This window comes from Ischnura elegans, chromosome 2 (assembly GCF_921293095.1).
Source record: "Ischnura elegans chromosome 2, ioIscEleg1.1, whole genome shotgun sequence".
NCBI classification, from domain to species: Eukaryota; Metazoa; Arthropoda; class Insecta; order Odonata; family Coenagrionidae; genus Ischnura; species Ischnura elegans.
Genome location: NC_060247.1, coordinates 48,146,112 through 48,163,428, shown reverse-complemented (window position 1 = coordinate 48,163,428; position 17,317 = coordinate 48,146,112). Strand labels below are relative to the sequence as shown.

At 38.6% G+C, this 17,317-nt stretch overlaps 1 protein-coding gene across 2 annotated transcripts in view; it reads left to right on the top strand.

The window, feature by feature from the left end:
• Positions 1-12,994, top strand: part of LOC124153680 (zinc finger CCCH domain-containing protein 14) — a 28,794-nt gene extending 15,800 nt beyond the window's left edge. For both annotated transcript variants that reach the window (XM_046526989.1, XM_046526988.1), the window contains exons 11-13: positions 4,089-4,225; positions 4,400-4,491; positions 11,557-12,994. In XM_046526989.1, the coding sequence (XP_046382945.1) occupies positions 4,089-4,225; positions 4,400-4,491; positions 11,557-11,667 (340 nt within the window). In that variant the 3' untranslated portion in view covers positions 11,668-12,994. The remainder of the gene's footprint in view (positions 1-4,088; positions 4,226-4,399; positions 4,492-11,556) is intronic.
• The last annotated feature ends 4,323 nt before the right edge of the window (positions 12,995-17,317 follow it).

The window sequence follows — 17,317 nt, the reverse complement described above, 5'->3', positions numbered from 1 at the left end:
GTGGCTACCCAGAACTCCGGAAGAAGACACATTTCCCTCCCTGGCTGGTCTTCTTCGGATTTCAACAGTCGTTTTCCAAAAATACAGTAGAATCCTGATTTAAGGTTTTTCAGGGGGGACAAAATAAAAAACACTAAATGCAGACAAACACTAAATGAGGACCTGCCATTTTTTTCAGGTTTTAGGGTCTGTAATGATTGGAATGGCTTTTTATGAATAAAAAATATTATTTCAAGTACCTAAAAGGTGCTGAATGCAGCAAAAAATTCTTTAATGAAATGTTCTCTGCCCTATGAAGGTTGGATAATACTTTTCAGGAATCGGCTAAAAAAATGGGTAGTAAAAATAAGTAATGAGAGGATGACAATTGTTTTAATGAAATATTTTAAGAAAATTCTAATAAACATCAACTTAAAAGCATTCCCACACGGATTATTACTGTGCGCATTAGTGATTCCATTTTTATGCATAATAGGGTGGTTTCCTATTATTTTTTTATTGCCTTAATCGAAAGATTATTACTCCTGGAGTACGTATTTCACGCTCTTAGATTTTTAAATGATAATATCTATTTTTCGCGATTAAATGAAAAGTGAAAATTTTCAAGCGCGCGAAAACGCGACGCGTTAGTAGGAATGATGGGAAATCTCTCCGTACGTCGTATTTCTGGTTCCCCCTCCGCCCGGTGAGGTGACCTTGAGGCGAGGCTTAGCGCTGATACGTCGCAGGCTGCCAGCGGGTAGCCTAGTGCCCTGCCGCCTGGTAGCGCTTGGCTTAAATAAGGATTATTAGTACCTTATCAAACGAGGAAAACTTTCCGACCTTAGCCAGTTTTAATAATTGATTATTAAGACATGTTTCCCTGAGCTCTGCGCCTCATGCATGCATTGGTAACCTCAGACGACGTATAACTCCTATCTTCTCCTATAGAAACTAGGTCCCTGTGACGTCACGTGGAGTGGCATCGCATGGGCGCCAATCTGGCCCTTTTCAAATGAGGATAAAAATGGACCATTGCCATTCGTCTACACCGGCATTTATAAAACGAAATAATTTGTATATTATGAATACACTAATGGTGGGTAACGAATCGCAATTATTGCCTTTTGTTTTCTTTGATGAAGGAAACTACCCTATTCAGTGATCTCGATGAAATTTAGAATGTTTTCTGTAAAAGTGACCTGTAGGTGACTATAGCATTTCTAATATAATAAGAAAAGGTGTAAGTAGGTACTCAAAAAATCGTCATTAAAGATGAGTGAAATAAAGGGACAGCAGATGATCGCTAATCTCGAATTATAAACTACCGAATATCTAGTAAAACGGAGGTTTTCTGGAATTTTGCCAACTTAACGTTTTCTGTTGCCTCGGCGAAACAAGGGATTTATGAGCCTTTAAAAAGCCTCCTATGCACACATTTTGGATTTCGAGGTCATCCAAAAAAGTAGAATCTTATTTCTAGTATGCGTACAAGTCGATGGTGATTTAACACGATGATAACACCAGATTCGTTGTCATATATCCGCGGCCTTATGCAGGTCGAATGGAGCCGCGAGAAGTTGCTTACGCGGCGCGCTGATCACCTTGACTCCGACTCGCCTTGTTTCTCGGCAGCTTTTAATAAAATTTGGTTGGACCTTGAATGACGATTAGCTTAACTCTGTTAAGTGAAAAGGTTTAATATTCAACAGAATTGGATTTCATCCGAAAAATTGTCAGTGCCTCTGGAGTTTGGCAATTTCGTCAGGGTTATGATGTCGAAGTCAACCATCAAGGGATACCTGCCGGATTTTCGTATTTTTCCGCGCTCATCTATTCTACCGTGAGTATGCGGTGATTTTTTTCCAGCATGAGCGATTTATTTTGAGTAATGGACCGTGATAGTTCGTCAAAACTCCGATTGTCATTATCTTTTGACATTAATTAGCACCAGATAGATATTTTTGAATCGACATCGATATCAACCAGCCGCATGTCGGTAAATTGGCTCCGGGATATCTAAATTACGATGTAAAATAATGTTGTTCCGTAGGGAAAGAATGCTATCACTCACGATCACGACAGGGGAAACACTTCCTCGGTTCTTTCGCTGTTCCTCCGTGGAAACTGACCTTGGAATGGATTATAGAAAGAATCTTCTAGTGAACTGCGCAATTGATATTGGGCCTCCTCTTTTGAAAAGAGAAAGTAGCCGACTGAAAAAATATTGGGCTAATAATCGACTGCCCGTAGGTAGTAGAGTTGAAAAGGGCACAAGCCATCAATTGAAAACATAACGAGAAAACCATTATTGTAGCGGCCCTCGGAGGATAACTCGTGTCATCAGTCGTCACGTATCATCGAAGTCAAGTTCAAGAAGTGAAGGATAAGGTAGTTCGAGGTTATTAAGGGATGACTTTGCTCCATTAGATCGGATCTGATACAAAAAGTGCCTGGTGTTTGGATCAGAAGGGGAGCGAAACATTACGAGAAGACAAATCACCCAGCTTGCGAGTTGAAGGTCGCAGCCGTCGCAGCGCGGAAGAAAGCAGTTGAAGAAGCGTTCCCTGGTAGATTCTATCGACTCTTGGTAAGCTTTCATGAAACTGTTCTTGTTGATGAGCATAAATTCGAAGATTTGGATGAACCGTCATGAAAAAACGTTAAATCGGGCAAAAAAATCTTGAGCGGGACAAATTTTTACGACCATAAATGCGGAAAAACGCAAAATGTGGAAACACTAAATACGGATAATTTTTACATTGTCCTAATAGGGAATGAATCGGGACCCAAAAAAATAAACGCTAAATGCGGAAAAACGTTAAATGCGAAGACGTTAAATCCGGATCCGACTGTATTTATTAGCCTTTTTAACACTTGTATCCATACCTTATCGCAGGGGATAGGGCACAAAAATGTTAGTTAATGTCTTTTGAATCGCGCGCAAGTTTTGATGTTTTTATCTTCCAGTGTGGGTAGTTCTTCGCCAATAGGAGTCGTGAAACCGCAAGTAGTGGAATATATTCATGCTTCTTTGAGTAATTATATTTCAGTTACAGTCAAATAATTAAAATTAAAAAAATGTGTGTTGTGGAAACGTTTTGTGTTGCGACACGAAAATAATGTAATTGAAACCGAAAAGGAAAGGAAACTAGGCGAAAAAAAATGGGAAAACAGCTGACGCTTCCGCATCGTAGAAAAAGATTTCCACGCAGAAAAATAAAATTTTCATCGAAAATCATTGAAATAATGATGAATGGAAGACTTATGTAAATTGAAAAGTAGAAACAACTTATAAAAAAAATTGTCGCATCCAAGAATCGAACCTATAACTTCTAGGTAGGAGTCAAATACCGTAACCACCGAGTACCACTCCTAGTTGTAATGAGGGAATATAATGAACCTGTAAATGTTTAACTGCGTATTTTGTATAAACTGTTGGTTATATAACCCCAAATGGGGGGTGATTCATGGACAGCTCCCTAAGGACTATAACACTACAAAGTTTGATTGAAACCTGAGACCCACTTTTGTAACACTCCCCTTGTGAGAGAATGGAGACTTTTACTTTAGACTTCACTTATGTTTTAGACTTCATTGTGTCTTACAGTATCATTACACTTCACTTAGACTATTGCCTTAATAAGTGTACTGGTAACACCTATCACTCAGTTTTTATTTATCAACTGCTATGAATATTTTATCCATGAATTATTTATTGAGTGCCTTAATATTTTTATGATGCCTTATATAGAATACTCGTGATGAAATTTTTGGAACATAGTTGAAATAAATTTTGGCATTTCACAATCTTTTATCTGCCCCAGCTTCAAGTTTTGCTGATTTGGTACCTCCAAAAGATCAAATATGACATTTTTCTCCCTCTCAATGACTTTCTTTCAAGAGTTTTAAGTAATTTGTAATGTATTTATGATTAGGTAACTATGACTTCAAGTGAGAGTTTCAGCATACCTTTAGAGGATATGGAAGAATAGCCTAAATTATAGGAGCATAGTATGAAGTTTTGTTACTTGAATACATATCTTTGCAATTTACCTATATTTTGCATTAAGTTATAATGCTGTTTCTTGTATTATTTGTCTTTTCAGAGCATTCCCATCATGCAAATTTGGTGACAAGTGCTTATATATCCATCCCAATTGCAAATTTGATGCTGCTTGCTCAAGGAAGGATTGTCCTTTCACGCATGCTATGCCTCGATCTCTAGCTCCAGTTCCTGCTCCAGGTGGGTGCATAACTTCAATTTATGTATTTTATTTGATTTTCATTCAAGATGGTTGTTAATCTGCTATTTACTAAATATTGTCTGTTTCTAATGTTACTGTGGCTTTTAGATCTGGCTTTATTTAACCTCTAATTTGGTTTCCGGTAGCCTTACATGAACTCTTAATTTCTTTAGCTCCTGTCCGGTTTCCTCCTCGTCCTGCACCATTGCAGTGTAAATTCTACCCTAAGTGCACAAATGTCAACTGCAAATTCTACCATCCAAAGGTAAGTGTACTATTTTCTTTGTAATGATAAAATAAAATTATACACTATGAAAACTTTAGCCTATAATGGACTCCTGATTACTCCTGGACTGCTCCTGATTCTCTTTGATTTGTGTCTTTTTGCTCTATTCAAAAGCACTAATATTCAAGATCACTTGATGACATAGGGCAACAATCTCCAATGCCAATTCATGAACTATCTACAACTAATGAGACAATTAGAAGTCCCTGTTAATGACTTCGGTACTGTGGATACTATTGAAAATTCAATGCTCTTAAATTCAAACTCTGCAAATACTGCAAAATGTCTCTTCCATTTTTGGTAGTTCATAAATTGTTATTAGAGGTCGTTGTCTCTCCTCATCTAGTGAACTCGAATTCAAGTTGACTGGATTATTGGTATTTTTGAAAACGCCCTATTTTCTAGCATTCTTGAGTGAGTACTTCTATCTGCACTGTTTTGGAGATTAATTTTCTATGGTAAGCTGATGCATTTCTGGATCCAGCTGTCAAGAAGCAAGAATGAAGAAAGAAATGAGACATGGCTGTGCTCTGTCTTCCTAGATTTTCATTGTTTACTTTAAAAAGTGACTGTGGATGGATAGGCCCAAGGTTTTTGGGGGTCAGGTTCAGGGGGTCAGGAGGGCACGTGACTACCTGAAAACCAACCGAAATGTCGGAGGAAGATCCCTCTGAGAAATCCAGTCGCTGTCAGACCTCCATGGTGTACACTTCTAGAATAAGTTAGCTGTGTTGCCAAGTGGGAAGAGGGTTTTTGAAACAGTCTTTCGTTTCCATTAGCTGACTAAGTCTTTTGAGAAAACATGGCAATGCCCGCCTCTGTCTCTCTCTCCCCATTCCACATACCTAGTGCTGCAGGTCCCACTTCCTGCTGCGATGCCGCTTGAAATATTCTGAGTTTGAGTCTTGGCTTCCGGGCGTTCCTCCGCGTTTAGATGTCCATAAGTCTAAACGCGGAGGAATGCCCGGAAGCCAAGACTCATATGAAGAAACACCGCGGAAACCTCAGATCAAATTCTGATTTTGCACAATGGGGAACATGCATGAAATTTGCTCATCATGCTAGTAAATCTCATTGAATAGACAATTTTCTCGGGAGTCCAAATATGTAAGCCAAAACTCCTAGTACTACGCAATCATCATTTAATGCTAATTAAAAGTGCTTGAATATCACTTGAAGTCACGTGACCTGAAACGCCTTCTGACATTACCGTATGGTACACAATGCATTTCCCTAAGAGAGTAGAGCGATAGCGCCTTGATTGCAGGATATCGAAGTAAAATATTATCAATGAAAAAACGAATTGATTTAAGAGGGATTTAAGAAGGCAAAATACATACTACAGTTTACCTTTGGTGGACTCCCTTATGACGGCTGATTTCCTGAATAAGCAATCATTGCTTCATCCATACTGCGATGCGTGGAGTAGAAGGTAGCAAGTAATTAATTATGCGATTTATAAAAATTATATTACCAACGTTTTAAAATATTTATTTATTGTCCATTAAGATTCAAAAGAATCATTGCTAGTTGAAAATTTATCATATGTATTTACTTTGTAACCTACCGAATGGGACTTAAGTAGTTTTCCCAAATAGGCCGGAAAGTTGAGATCCAAATGATCGTTAAAAGGTAATTAAAAAGTATTTGATAGACACAGAAATAATGTTCAAGTACTATGTATGCCATATTTACTTGAGTACCTGATTTCAACTGCAAAAATGAGTCGAAATTTTAGGTTTTGCATTGACATGCAGAAAAAGTTTTGGGCATCACAATAGCAAATGTTGAGTTTACCTTTCCAAAATCCTTACCTCACATAATCTTTATTTTTCCCCATGTTTTAATTGTAATCAGTAAATATTCTTGTGAAAAGCCACCTTCCTTTATATTTAATCGTACGATGGGCAGACTAATAGGTATATATCTAGGGTTGTTCACGAAGTGAAATGAGTGGTACATTCTAAATTTGGTGGCCATCCGAGAAAAACTTGCAATTTTATAAAACCCGGTAACCCTGATTTAAGAGTGACTTACGTTGAAAAATATCCCGTTAAAAATGTAGATAAAGTGTGTAACTCCATTCCGTAGGTCATCGACCACTTTCTTCTCTTATTTTTGTCCATTGGGACACAAGCAAAAACCTTCTCTGGTGAGAAAATAGAGGTAATTATACACGGTACATATACACGGATTGGGCACTATACACGATTTATATGGTTTTCATACGTTTTTCTATTGAATATCCATACTGCAATAAACTTATTCCATTAAGCTAATGATGTAGGTGTGTAACGTTGATCACAATCTCCAATCAACTTATTTTCATTTAATCTTTCCACATCTCCCCAAACAATCCCATTTATTTGTTTCAACAACGCCTTAGCGACCCAATTTATTACCCAAGTGAAAAATAAAAAATCTTAAAAGTGCATCCAATATTATATCTTTCCCCAAAGTTTCAGGCCTTAACAATGGAAAATAACACCAAAAAAATTTGAAACACGATTTTTAGTTTTTTAACCATGTCTCCAGTTTTTATTTGTGAAAAATCGTGATTCTTGATTTCAAAGTGTAAATACTATTACGTTCTACCATCCTGATTTTTTTCAAATTTTTTTGACCGAAAACTAAACTTTTACATAAGTTTGAAAGTTTCAACATTAAATTAAAAATTTTAAGAAACAATAGACACACCGAAAATATATATGTTGTTATCACTACTCTAAAGTATAATCCTAATTTTTGTCGTGTTTTCAAGCAGCCGATGAAGATTAATTCTTAAAGACTCATAACTCAGCTAAACGCATCATTCATTTGCGAAATATTCGGCGAATATATTTGAGATAATGACCTTATTCTAGTACTTTAACAAAACTGTGCATATTTCACATTGGGCCAGTCTCAAAGATGTTTGAAAAGGATCGCAGTCTTGAGTTCTTATATGAGTCCGTGCCCGCAACCCACCAGGTCGTTCAGGTTCCTGCCGGAGGATCGTGGACTTCGTGAAGGCAGAGGGGCCTGCTTAGTTTGGGGGAAAAGTAGCGTGCGCTCGTCCTGGTAGCAGTTCGCCCGTTTGACCCTCGTTTCCAGCATGAGGGACATGAAGGGGTCCTGAGTTTCCCTGTGCCTCTCGGACATTTCTACGAGGGGGGTGCGCGACCGTATTTCACCTTCGGAGCAGGCTTATACATCGAACTCTTCGAGATATTTAAGTGGCGCAATTTCGACGTCTGCAAAGTGCATTACCAGAAATTGTATTTCGGAGGGGAGGTGGTATGCGGGTTGCCTATTCTTATATTTTGTTGTCATTTCGCAGCCATCGGAAAACCATGTATTTAGCTAAATCATCTTTTTATTTCGTTTACATAAACCTGAAAGTTAAACTCATCGTTGATTAGTGGCACGCAGTGTGCAGTGTAACTATATAGGAAAGTGGAGGGTCTGAAAATAGATTCCCCTGGTCTCGTGAGCAGATGCATCGCGGGTAGTCGTCACATGGGATAAAATTTCGGAGGGGGCTGGAGCCCCCAAGATCTGAAGGCTTCCCCCCCCTGGCTACGTGCGTCAAGTTTATGAATTATGCTAAGGATGCCGTTCAAAAAGTTATTGTAACTAAAGAGTTGATCTCGGTGGAAAGGCGAAGCTCACGAGAATTTTGTGGCTTCGCCACGTCAAGCACTTGCTGGAGGTTCCCCTGCACTTAAGATCATCAAAGTTTCGGCCTTGACATTCTGAGCACTTCAAGTTAGAAAATTCCCTTCCCCCTGTCATAGGTTTCTCCTTCACATCCGATCGTGAAGTATGTTAGAGTAGTTCAATAAAGATTCCATTTCGTATCTTACCGCAGTTTTACTTCGGCATCGTGAATGATGTTCCAATTAAATATTGGCGATCCAGCATCTCATATACGCATAGCAAAAACAAGTTGTGAGTAAATACATGTCGAAATTGTGTATGAAATAATGGAAATTAGGGAAATCCTCTTAACTCGTAAATTAATAATTTAAAAGTGTTTTTTGTCGCTGCTTCATCTTTTCGGAAACACTAACTTTTAACTCAATGTAATTTGCATGGCTATAAATCTGTAGGAACAAAATGGGACTACCCGAGGAAAAAATACGATTAGAATTGAGATCGTCGAAATCTATTCATACCCTAGATGGACGACACTTTTTTTTTGATAGAGAGAGGCGAGGGTCGAGATTGAAGGATGGGGATGCTGTCGAAGTTGTGGACTGACTGAGAGCAATAATGGCATCCTTTGAAAATCGACGTTTTTGTGTGATTTGATGCTGGAGTAGGCCTTGTTTCGCAGAAATTGCCCCATCACGTTGCATCTTATCATGGAAATGAGTCTCGTGGAAGTCATCGGAAATCCGTGGAAGACATTTTCTCTTGAAGGATTTTTGGAAAGTTTCCGGGCGGGACCGTCGCGACGGTCCCGCCCGCGTCGTGGCGTTTTGTAAGAGGTGGCTACTATAGATACAGCAATTCTCACTCGAGTTAACTTTCTTTTGTAAATAATTTTTTGTTGGAATTACTGGTAAATGAAAGGCAATAAAATCATAGGAGGGAAAATAGTTTTCCTAAATTATACCTAACTGATTTTATCTAGGGTTGAGCATTTTAAAATTAATAAAATGGAAAATAGCTGCTGAAACGTTTATTCCGCCTATTTACCGCTCCAAGTTTGTCTATCTGCAAGCCATGTGCTAATTGGAGCTACACGAATATTCTTACGCATAAAAATCTCAACTACTAAATTAAATTAAAATATCTGCATGGCGAGTACCAAACACCTTGATTTAAAAATACGTAGCCACTCAAGCGAATTGAGAAGTGTGGCGATGAATATATTATATTACTTCTAAAGACTACCAAAACTTAAGAAAAATTTCAAAGGTCAGGGTAATTTTCGAAAATAATCGTGGTATTTTTCGAAGTGACCCATCACTACGTGTCACACATTCGCCTCCGGGAATGTTATTTTGGGTGTCCTCGAGGAAACTCGAAGAATCGGCCGGCCGATTCCATCGGCGGAAATTCGTTCCCACCGCATCTCGGCACCATGCTTCCGTGGGTTCTGGAGTGATTCCGGAATCGTCCCGATGGGCTGTTGTCGGCCTTTCTTAAGGGCCTCTCCCCCTTGTCCCCGGCGAGCGTCGGCGGTGTGGAGGACATTATTATGGCCGTCTGCATTCTCTCGTTCCATCCACTTCGCACACCCTTTCTGATCTTCTTCGGTCGAGTTGTGCCTTATTATGCGGCCGCGACGTGGTTGCCGCTTGGTAGGAAAAAAAAGCCACCGTCCCTCTTGAGGGAACGTGCATTTCGCCTTTGGCAGGATTCCCGATTTGCGTTATCCGGGCCAATAATTCGAGTGGGCGATTTTTTGTGCATTTTTTTTTATAGTGTCGATTGTCTGTTTTAATGCTCCTTGTCTCGAAAAATAAAAAAAATGTGGCGTCAGCAAAGCCATCAACTCTCTTCTTCTAGAGAAGAACGCGCTACAAACCAGATTGATTGTTGACGTGTTCACTTTGTGGCAATTCAGCAATATCAATTATGCAAACATCTGTAGTAATTTCCACTCTTTTTTAATTTGGTCTACCGGTTTCAATGTTGACACATCATTTTCAAGTGATGTCTACGCTACGAACATCTGATTGTTGAGGACAAAGGAACTAGTGTGACGTATATAAGGCTGTGTCCAGGGTTCGACGCTTGGGGCATCAAGGGTTTCGAACCCCCTCCGAAATTAGATACTTGAAACACATAATTATTGTATATTTAATTGGTGAGCTAAATATTTGGATTGGAAAACCGTGTCTATGATTATGCACCAATTTTATCTTTATCTGTAAGCATTGCAGGGTAGGGGTGGTAGATTGGTCTTCTCTTCCCCACCCCTTAACCTGCCCCTGTCTGTGTCTCAAGTGTTTTCTCGTGTAACTTCTGCAGTTTTTACTGAAAACAGCGTCTTTTTCACATCTTTTGGTGGTGAAATAGGGTTAATCGATGGTGAATTGCGGGTTGCATAGCATTTTAATGTAAAACCATTGTGCAGATCTAGATTTGCATTTGAAAAAAAAGTAATCTCATTTGCAGAAAACTAATACATGAACATTGATGTTAGGAAAGAGCTAGCTGAAAAAGATTCTAATTTCCTCACATGGGGAGCCAGACACACTTTGTGCCATCCGAACTATTGTTTCCAAAGGTTATCCTCGATGGTTTAATCCTTAATGGTGAGTCCAATGAGAATAAAACTTGATTTATACCTTAGAAACATATTTTTTGGATGACTTGTTTTTTGATAGTTGATTTTAGCATGGATAGAAAAGCTACTTGGAAAAATGTATCCAGTGGTGCACTCCGCGACTACTCAAGCATTAAATGTATATGTGTTGGTGCCTGTATTAAATTTATATTCATAAGAGGGTTTCTATTTCAGAAAATTTGTGTTAAGTAAAAGTGAGCAAGCTTGAAAATAACCGGTGGCCAATATTACATTCAGGGCTGGGCAGTATTTCTAATGGAAGTATTTTAAAATACATACTTTAAATGCATTTGTCATTTGTTTTTGGTATTTCAAATGCACGACCTGAATGTATCTTGTATTTTTGTATTTCAAATTCAGACTTCTGGTATTTTCCCATTTTAAATTTAAAAAATACTTAGGTAAAATTCTTTAGAAGCAGCTCTGATAAAACTTCTGTAGCGTATTACGTCAGAGATTTCTTACTTTTTGTTTGAATTCTTTTCCTCATCTTTACAACTATCCATAACGTGTCAAGGCAGGCTATATTTTTTTTTTAACATCCATTAGTTTCTATACAAATGTTTTGAATTTAAAAGGTATTTATAATACTATTTTGTAGTTTGTTTTTCAAATACCCTAGTCAAAGGTATTCTTTATTTCATATAAAATTGGAGTGGTATTTTGTATTTCAGATACTCCTTGACCTGTATTTTGCCCAGTCCTGATTATATTTCAGTTTCATTTCAATGTCTTAATTTTAAATTTCCATTTCTCTGTAGCCATGCCGATTTGGAAATGCCTGTAACAAGTATGACTGCCCATTCATGCATGAGCGTGAGCCCATCCCTTCCAAAGAGAAACTGAAGTGGGTGTGCCCAGCCAAAGCCTGAGGGATCATCTGCACTTGTGCTGCTACCAAAAAGTGGTCTGAGGAAGACTCAAAATCACTTCTACGAGGACGTAATTTTGTATGCACTATTGTACAGGGTTGCCACCTTTGCAATTAGTTTTTGACAGTGACAAAAGTCTTTTGTCTTTCTGTCCCTACCTTTCCTGTAATCTTGACTTATTTCATTGGATATGCTTAAAAATTTTGTATCTACTTATGAAGTTCAAGTATGGATTGCATTATTTATTGGTAAAATGTAGGGCTCTTATTGTGAAGCAAGTCAAAAGTGGTGAACTTTGTATTTATTGTAGTAGCTTATGTTTTTGCTACCCTCACTGATGTGACTCGTGAGGGTGTGATACACAAGTCCTCTTGCGGTTTAAAAAAATCTCCTCTCAAGTTGGTAGAACCATCTGTTAATTGTATGTCCTGTTAATGGGATTGATGGCGGTTAAAAGTTGACTGTTGATATGGTCAGTCAACTTCTTTTTACTGTCTCTGTGTACATTCTGGTTTTCATTTTAACTCCATCACTTTTCATAGTATAAGATTTTTAAAATCTTACTGTCACCATGGTAATCCAATCCGACAAATTTCCTCACACACATTTATGACGATAAGCATAGAAAAGATTTATCTACCTTCGTCTTTCGAAACTCATTGTGGCTTTTAGTGAAGGTTTATGAGTGCCTTCTTTGATAGTGCTACTAGATTGGTGCCTAAGTTATGTATTAAAATAAATTAGCTATTGGTTATGGAACTTTCTTGTGGGAGAAGGTTTGAATCATGCTAATTTTACAATGAGAATTAGTCATTAACTGTTTGGGCCAAGCCAATGTGGAGTTGGAAATATTTTATGATGTGATAGAAGTGGCTATATTGGTCTCCGTGATGGAATGTGTGTTGTTCACGTGTATTTATTCTGAAATACATTTTAAATGGTTCTGAAGCATGGTTGCTCCTTTTGCTTGCTATAACTGTCACAAGATAAATAAAAGGCGAGTAAGAAATGTCTCCACATATAACAGGGTAATGGAAATTCATTTATTTTATCACAAATTCCAACGCTTGTTAGGGAAACGAATTTTTAAAAAAATATTTTTTTTTAACAATACATACATATATTATTTCCATTTTATGTAGTCATGAGGTGGTTCATTTGCGAGAAAATGCAATCATTACAAGAAAACAAAAGTAGATGAGTCAAAATTTCCTTCTTTGTTTAATTGTTTCTCCTTGTTATAATTTGTCATTTATGTACAATGGTCAGTAAAATTAACAACTGTAGAATGGAAGTAATTAAACTGAAGAGTTATTATGTTACTTTATTTCGGCTATTATTTTTGATTCATAGATCATCTATTGCTTTTTCAAGTTGACGTGATTGAAAGCAGATGAAATTGAGTTCAGCAGTACAAGGAATGATTCATTGCGAGGCTTAATGCATTATTCATTTTGTGCTCAGTAGTGGAACCCTAGGATTCTTGATTCTAAGCTATGTGAATCAGCTTGGTGATCCAGCCCAATATGAGGCATAGGAGCAAAGTTGCTAACTAGACCTGTAATTAATGAAATCTGAACTAGTGGATATAAGGTGCAAGAGAGCATGTAATGATTTCAAAAATTTCTTGAACATCCAGTTAAACACTTCTGTTGAATAAATGTTAAAATCACACTTATAGCTGGATTCAATGAGGTGCTTAGAAAAATGTGATTTGAAGTCTTCCAATCTTGCACAGCGGCGGATATAGAAAAAACTCGAGGGGCGACGCCAAACATGCCTTGAGCTACGTGTACTTTTATCGTAATAAAAAGATATGTAATCAAGTCACGTGCAGATTTTAAGAAAGTTTTATTTAAACTGATTATACACATGTACAAGACAATGTCAAATTTGATGTAAAAAGTTACAATTGCAGTTCTGCAATGTTTTATCAATGTGTCGGTCCCTCAAGGGGGGGAGGGCCCATGCCCTCCAATGTATCCACCCCTGATCTTGCACTCCTTCATGTTTATCGGCAAGAGTTTTAAATGAATGGCCAATTTGACCGGCATAAACCTGGCTAATAGTTTTTGGACAATATGTTCACTATAGCTGTTATTAAAACGTATTGGTTTTATTACATTTATTTATTGATCTAAGCTCGCTTCAGACACAGGTATTGAAAGTAATCTGTTTCATATAGAGTTAGTTGCAGCAATCTTGTGAGGGTAGGGATTGTTTGACATTGGGGAGATAAGTACTTCTATAAAGGTACTTTTCGGTAAATTGCAGAATTATGCCTATATTCTTTAAGGGAAGTTCTCAGGTCTAGGAAGTGGATTGAGTGACGTACGAGTTTCAAAGGAAAGTTATTGGAGGGGTGGAGAGCATTGAGTGGCTCAAGGAATGAAGTCAGTTGTCTCTTGCTATGGGCCACACTCAAATAAAATGGCCGACATAAGCCACTGGCATTGTGATTAACGGGGATTGTCATGTTGAAAATAACACTAATTTGACTCAAAAGATGTTCGTTGAAATCTCTATGCAGCGAGTAAAAGTCGTATTCACCTTACAATACAAGCACAGGCAGTCCTAAACGATGAATTTTCCAGTATCTATTAAGAAATGGATGAAGTTATTGTAAATAAGAATATTAGACATTAGAAAACAGGAAAATTTTTCTGTTAAAATAAATGAATGAGGTGCCGTCAGTAGCATCAACTTACAATTAACATATCCACCTCCAATGGCCGTGGCTCAGGCTGCTACAACGATGTTATTTAGGTATTATAAAATTTTTGGTTTCACTGCTCCACTTTTACATTTTATGCGCTTACTCAGACATTAATGTTATAAGTAACACGAAATATGAGGGCTTCCGTGCCTCTATCGTCAGATATTTTGCTTTAAAAACACCAGCTCGACCCGAAAAAGTTAAACGTCCACTCTCTCTACTCCTTTAGCCGTGGTGTGGCTCCGACTGGCGGCCACTCTTAAGGCCGTATTACACGGTACACGGAATTGCACCATCTGACGTACGTGTGAAGGCTCACTCACAATTGCGTCGTGTAAAGCGGTGAATGCTAGAATACATGCGAGAATGCATGTGAGACGGCAAAATAGCCCCTGTAATGCAGCTCTAACCTGCGCAATTCCGTGCCCCGTGTAAAACAGCCTTTAGAGGCTGGGGGGCAGTAAACGTGCTTCCAGACGGTGCGACACCATATCCGGTGAGCCGTTCGTAATTGGCCCCTTAGGTGCTCAATTTAAAAGTACCCTAAAACTTCACTGATCCAAAAACAGTCATGTAAACCTGGTGAAATTCATACTACATGAAACTTGGTCATCAAGTATTCCAGGAATAACTCACTTTGTTAAGGTTTGACGTTAGCGACTAGTTTTGACCTCTTGGCTTTTCTTTCCTTGGAAATTTGGTAGTCCCAGTGGCGTAGCCTGGGGGGGGGGGTCCAGGACGCCCCCCCCCCGAAGTATAAAAACACAATTATTTTCCTTCATAAAAGAAAGCAAAATATTGAAAAATCATGAATTTACAAAATATGTCTAAGTTTTTCGATTATGAAAAGTGTTCAAATTATTTAAAACCCTGTACTTAGTACCCTGTTTTTCAAAACTTTTCCCTCCTGGTTTTGGACCCCTCCCCCCCAAACGAAATGCCTGGCTACGCCATTGGGTAGTCCTCCAACTTTTCTCAGTTTGAAAGGATCATTGTTGCGAAGCAAATTATCGGAACCCAAACTAATTGTTGAGGCGAAAATAAAAGTATTTCACCATTTGCGACTAAAAGATAAGGGATGACAAGAAAAAAGAATAACCTTGGAAATCAATCCACCAAGCCTGCAGTCTCTGGCCCTGAAAGAACACCTTTTCGACTTCATTCTCATATACGTGTCCTGAATTTAATACCAGCGTATAACCAGTAGGTATACGTTAATTTGATAATGAAGAGGGTTCCAGACAGGCTATGGTTCTTAGGCGTGGAACATTGTACCTCTAATGCCCCAGCACATAACTCGGTGACCTTTGCTCTAGTAAAATTTGGGAAATACAATGGTACGAGGGCCGTTTATTTTTCAACCTCCGATTGCTCAGCAAAAACATGCAAACGACAGGCGGGCAACTGCGCGACGCGCGTGTGCGCGTCCTCCGGACCTCACGCTCAAGTTATTACTGACCGTAAGTTGTTTGTTTAAGGTTAGTTGCAATCTCATTAACTTCACTGCCTCAATTGGGCAGTTTTCTTCATCAAAGAAAACGAAAGGCATTGGTTGCGATTCGTTACCCACCATTAGTGTATTCATAATGTACAAATTATTTGGTTTTAGAAATCCCAGTTCAGACGAATGACAATGGTCAATTTTAACCGCATTTGAAAAAGGCCAGATTGGCGCCCATGCGATCTCACTCCACGTTACGTCACTAGTTTCTATATGAGTAGATAGGAGATTTACATCGTCTGAGATTACCAATGCATGCATGAGGCACAGAGCTCATGGAAACATGTCTTATTAATCACCTATTAAAACGGCCTATGTTCGGAAAGTTTCCTTCGTTTGATAAGGTATTAGTAATCCTTATTTAAGCCAAGCGCTACCTCCCAGCAGGGTACTCTGCCACCTGCTAGCAGCCTGCATCGCAGCGGCACACATATCCTCGTCCCAAGGTCACCACACTCGGCGCAGGGGGAACCAGAATGACGTCACACGGGCTTTTCCCATCATTCATACTTAGCCGTCGCGTTTTCGCGCGCTTGAAAATTTTCACTTTTCATTTAATTGCGAAAAATAGATGATCGTTAAAAAATCTACAAGCGTGAAATACGTACTCCAGGAGTAATAATCTTTCGATTCAGGCAATAAAAAAATAATAGGAAACCACCCTATTGATTCTCACGCCAAGTGTGTACTGCGTAGAGACAGACAGAAAAATGGCTTCTGATACATGACAATGACCGTCATCTCAGCGCTGATGTAGTCCAACTGTTCCTTCAGAAATTTCCACAGGAAATTTTCGATCGCCCACCGCACAATGCCGACCTAGTTCCGTGTGACTTCCATATTTACGCTGAAATGAAGATGTGGCTTGGAGGGAAGCGTTTTCAAACGGGCGATAAGCTTCATGACATAGGCAAAATTCATTGGAAGCCATTGGCGGCAACGTCCTATGAAGAAGGTATGGTGAAGCTCGTTCAGAGGCACGACCAATTTCTCATTCGCCGAGGCGATTATGTCAAAAGGACTCCACAAAGTGTGTTCAATATTTACCGTTGAAATAATTTTTAATCAATCATTTCATCTTCTGTTCGTGGCCCATCGGAGGTTAAAGTAAAACGTCCCTCGTATAATTATGGGAGGGGGTGAGAGGATAGAACCCTCCCAGAACTCTTAAGAAATATTCGTATCACAGCAATTCTTCCTGTTTGAAATGCAGAAATTAAATGTTATAATTTAATTTGGCCTCTTCAGTTATTAAAACAAGTCGTTAATTTTCATAATTAACTAATTATATTAGGTTTCATTTATTACACATTCAATTACCTGGTGTGGTGCGATAGCGTAAATGTGATTCAGCCTCCCCCAAAACTATGTCCTATTTACGCCACTGAATTAATCGATGTAGGGAATAAAAAATTGAGACTATAAGGAGTGTG